The sequence below is a fragment of the Petaurus breviceps genome, unplaced genomic scaffold, assembly GCF_028583685.1.
Source record: "Petaurus breviceps papuanus isolate PSGF00001 unplaced genomic scaffold, PetGlider_PUasm1.0 90842, whole genome shotgun sequence".
NCBI classification, from domain to species: Eukaryota; Metazoa; Chordata; class Mammalia; order Diprotodontia; family Petauridae; genus Petaurus; species Petaurus breviceps.
Genome location: NW_027187358.1, coordinates 9,742,771 through 9,746,812, shown reverse-complemented (window position 1 = coordinate 9,746,812; position 4,042 = coordinate 9,742,771). Strand labels below are relative to the sequence as shown.

At 52.6% G+C, this 4,042-nt stretch overlaps 1 protein-coding gene across 1 annotated transcript in view; it reads right to left on the bottom strand.

Annotated features, from left to right (window-relative positions):
* RHOQ (ras homolog family member Q) overlaps positions 1-1,792 on the bottom strand; it is a 43,981-nt gene extending 42,189 nt beyond the window's left edge. Inside the window, exons 1-2 of the mRNA XM_069071633.1 lie at positions 1,599-1,792; positions 846-904 (exon numbers count right to left, since the gene is read on the bottom strand). Of these exons, the coding sequence (XP_068927734.1) occupies positions 846-904; positions 1,599-1,740 (201 nt within the window). The 5' untranslated portion in view covers positions 1,741-1,792. The remainder of the gene's footprint in view (positions 1-845; positions 905-1,598) is intronic.
* Positions 1,793-4,042: the final 2,250 nt, after the last annotated feature.

The window sequence follows — 4,042 nt, the reverse complement described above, 5'->3', positions numbered from 1 at the left end:
TTTCTGGATTCCAAAACCCAGATATTCTCTGGTCTACAAACACTTGGAAGAGACTGCAGAAGTTATTTGTTTCTTCCTGAGGAGACAGTCTCTTTAAAAAGAATCCAGCCCAAGTCTCCTGGCCTGCTTACCCAGTCATCTCCCTAACATACGTTCCTTCCTGATTCATGCCTAAGTCTTCTCATTTCACTTTTTTGTTTTTTTTCTCCTTTGCCTGTCTGTTTTATTGGTTTTCTGCAACATCACAGATTGCATTTTGGGGACTTGAGCCCCAGTGTGCTGTGATGTTGTCATAAACAACCAGGACCAAATGCCTAACCATAATACTAGATGATGCCATTTTCCACCAATCAGGTCTTGCAGGCAGGGAGACCACTCACCAATGAGGGACAAGGCACTGGAAGGGAGAGAGACCTGGTCATCTGGAACTAAAAATAAGACCGCCTCACAATTGGCCCAGGCTACTTTGCAACAGGAGTTGGGACAGACACACACACACACACACACACACACACACACCATAGGCACACAAGTAAAAGCAGTACACAGGCAAAAACTTTCACATATGCAAAGAAGCCCATTTTTGTTTCCTTGCTGTTCTGCCCCTCTGGCAAGAAAATCATTTCTTGCCATTTACTGACTTGATAAAAAAATAAAATAAAATAACCTGAACCAGAAATGAACTCTTGTCCCCCCCTTCCCCCTCAGAGACAACTACCCCACCCCATCCCCATTTTTAAAAGTTTGTGTAAAAGGATTATCCCAAGGGGTCCAGAACTGGAGCTGGGAAAGAAACCAATCCCCCACTGGAGCTTATGGTTGTCAGGGTCCTCAGGGCCACTCACCTGACCAGCTGTGTCGTAGAGTCCCAAGAGATACTGCTTCCCACCCACGGTCACGCTGACTGCAAAGGGATAAACGGGGAGGAAGGGGGAATTGGGAAAGGGGAAAAGAAAGGGAGGAAGAAATACAAAATGACCCAAGTTGTATCCTTTTCCTTTTCCCAGTAAGGCTCTCCCAACCCGACGGGATCTGTTGGGAAGGGAGAACTATTCAGAAGCTATTGCCCTATCCCCCACCCCAAGCATCTGAAAAGTGGGAGGAAACTGAGGCATGCTCTGTCCCCAGCCGCCCAGCAATGACAGCACGTTCGTTCCCTCCCACCCCCCAATAAGTTCCACTTCCTTGACCCCTTCTCCTCCATCTGAGGCCAAAGGAACTGGGGTGCCTGGCACAAACTCGAAGGTCAAGCTTGTTGGACTAGTTGGGTAAAGACTTGGGAGCAGCGACAGAGGATGTCAACCCGAGTTTGGGGAAGATGGGAGCTCGGGCTAAGACGAAAGGTTTCTGGGGGTGCCTGAGAGACTTAAGGACTGGAAGGACTCTGGGGAAAGGACTCAGGTGCCAAGAAAGGAGTTGAGAGTTGGACGCGGGAGTAGGGCGGGGGTGCAGAACACAAGGGGTGATGGAGAGGGGCTGGCCAGCCTGGGAGGGGAGCTTCCAAAGTTGTGCCAAAGTTGTCTCTGCCCAAGAGAGTGGGCTAGGGGGTGGCGGCCCCTTAGTCAGCAGTTCCGGCTACCGGGCCACCAGGCTCTCACCTGCATAGTGGTCAAAGACTGTGGGGACGTACTCCTCGGGGAAGGCGTCGTTGGCGTAGCTCATGAGCAGGCACGTCTTGCCCACCGCCCCGTCGCCGACCACCACGCACTTCAGCATCAGCGCGCCGGGCCCGTGAGCCATGCTGCGCCCAGCCGGCCTCCGGGCATGGTCCCCCCGGAGCCCCCGCCCCGGCCCCCGGCTCAGCCCCAGCCCGCCTGGGGGCTCAGCCGCCGCCTCCTCGGCTCAGCACAGCAGGGGGAGCACCCCCGCCCCATGCAGCGGCTTCCCCCCGGGGAGGGGGCGGCGGGCCCGGGGCGCTGCTGCTGCCGCTGCTGCTGCTGCCGCCGCCGCTACGGTCTCCACCCCCCCCCCCCCTTTCTCCGGCGCCGCCGCTGCCGCTGCGCCCCCTGCCCCTCTAGCTCTGAGCCCTCAACCTCTCCCGAGGATACAATGTATCATAAGACTGTAAGATCCCCGGGGCAAACAGCAACTTTGGGGAGGGGAGGGGAGGGGGCGGAGGAGGAGGAGGCCGCTCTCCCCGCCCCCCAACCCCCCTGCCCCCACCCCTCTGGGCTAGACCTCGGGAGGGAGGGGGAGTGGTAGGCGGTATGGAGAGGGAGAGGCCCTCCCAATAAGTGCGCTATCACTTTACTTTGGGGCCCTCCTCTCCCTCTTCTCTCTGCCGCCGCCGCCGCCTCTCTCTTTCTCTCCTCCCCACTCTCTTTCTCTCTTCCTCCCTCCGTCCCTCGCCCCCTCCCGAACCGGAGCTCCAGTCCTGCAAGCTCACCCTAGCTTGGCTCCCAGAAAGGGGAGGAGGGAAGGGGGGGGGGTGAGGAGAAGAGGAGGAGGAGCCGAGAGGGAGGGAGGGGTGGGAGAAGTGGAGGAAGGGAGGATGGCGGGGGAATAGCTGAAGAGCAGCCGAGGGCTCCTCGTGAAAGAGCCCTCTGCTCCCAGAAGCGTCCAAGGGTGTATTACGCCTCCGACGGAAGTATTTTAGCAAGCAGGACGACACGATCATAATTTGGGGTAGCGGGAGATGGAAAGGGGAACCTAATAATTTTTTAAAATCCACTTAAACTGTGGAATCTGTTTTATGCGTCCTAGAACACACTAGCAGAATTGAAAGCAGGAAGAAAAAGAGGTTAGGCCAGGAGTTTAAAAGCCTTAGCTGAAAGCCAAGGACTCCTTGGTTCTATGGTTCCGCCCCTCTCCCCTCCCCCCCCCCGCGCCCCCTCCACACGCACATACTTTCACTGCACCAGTAGGAATCTTTTATAACTTAATAGGTGACCAAGGGGAGTTATGAAGCCTTCATTTAACAACAAAAACAAAAGCTATAAAGATAAATAGGAGACCAAGACCCTCACTTGGTCTTAAATGCCCCAAGGATTCAGGCAATATACGCCTGAAGGAAGGGGAATAGATGAATACCTATCACGGTCCCCTTCTGGCCTCAAGGGTCTAGGAAAAGTAACCTTTCCTGTAGAGAAGGTTTTTTACATGATGTCACTTTCCTTTTCAATAACGCACTGGACTTTAATTGAGTTTACATTTTCTGAACCTCTGTTTCCTGTCCACGGGGGGGGAGGGGGGGAGTGTGCTTGATAGCTTGGGTCTTGCCGGCTAGTCATTTCCTCTTTTCTCCGAACATCTTTAGGGAGAAACAGATAATGAGCGTTGTTATTAGCACTGGGCACTAAGGAAGGTCAACATGCCCGTCCGTTGCATGGTCCCAGGGTGCTGAAATGAGTTCAGCTTGAATCTGTTCATCATGGCCATGCCTTTGTCTAGGTTCTGAAGAGTTTTTGAGGTGTGATGTCTTCCCCGACCATATGTACCATTCATAAATAGACTTTTGGCCTTCGAGGGTGATTGAACCCTGGATGCAAGAGGCTGGAGGGAGGGGTAAAATCTCAGCTCAACTATTCATTGGGTCATTCAACAAATATTTGTCAAGTTCTACTAGATATAAACCACAATTCTAGATACTGAAGGGCAGCTAGGTGGTGCAGTGGGCAGAGTGCCAAATCTGGAGTCAGGAAGATATATCTTCTTGAGTTCTGAGTTTGAATGTAAACTCATATTTTACTACATTTACAGTGTGACTCTGGGCAAGTCACAACCCAGTTTGCCTCAGTTTCCTCACCTATAAAATGAACTGGAGAAGGAAATGGTTTTCTTTGCCAAGAAAACCCCAAAATGGGGTCACGAAGAAGTGACCACAGCTGGACAATAAGTAAGTATTGGGAAGAAGAGGAAGGTTAGATGACTTAAGGATTTGAGTAGAACACATGGACCTCAAGGCCTCCTAATACAATAGATTTAGACCTGAAAGAAACCTTAGAGATAACATAATCCAACTGCCTCTTTTTACAGATTTGGAAACTGAGGATGAGGAAGGGCACTTAGCTTGCCTAAGGTGACACAGCTGGCAAACATTGGA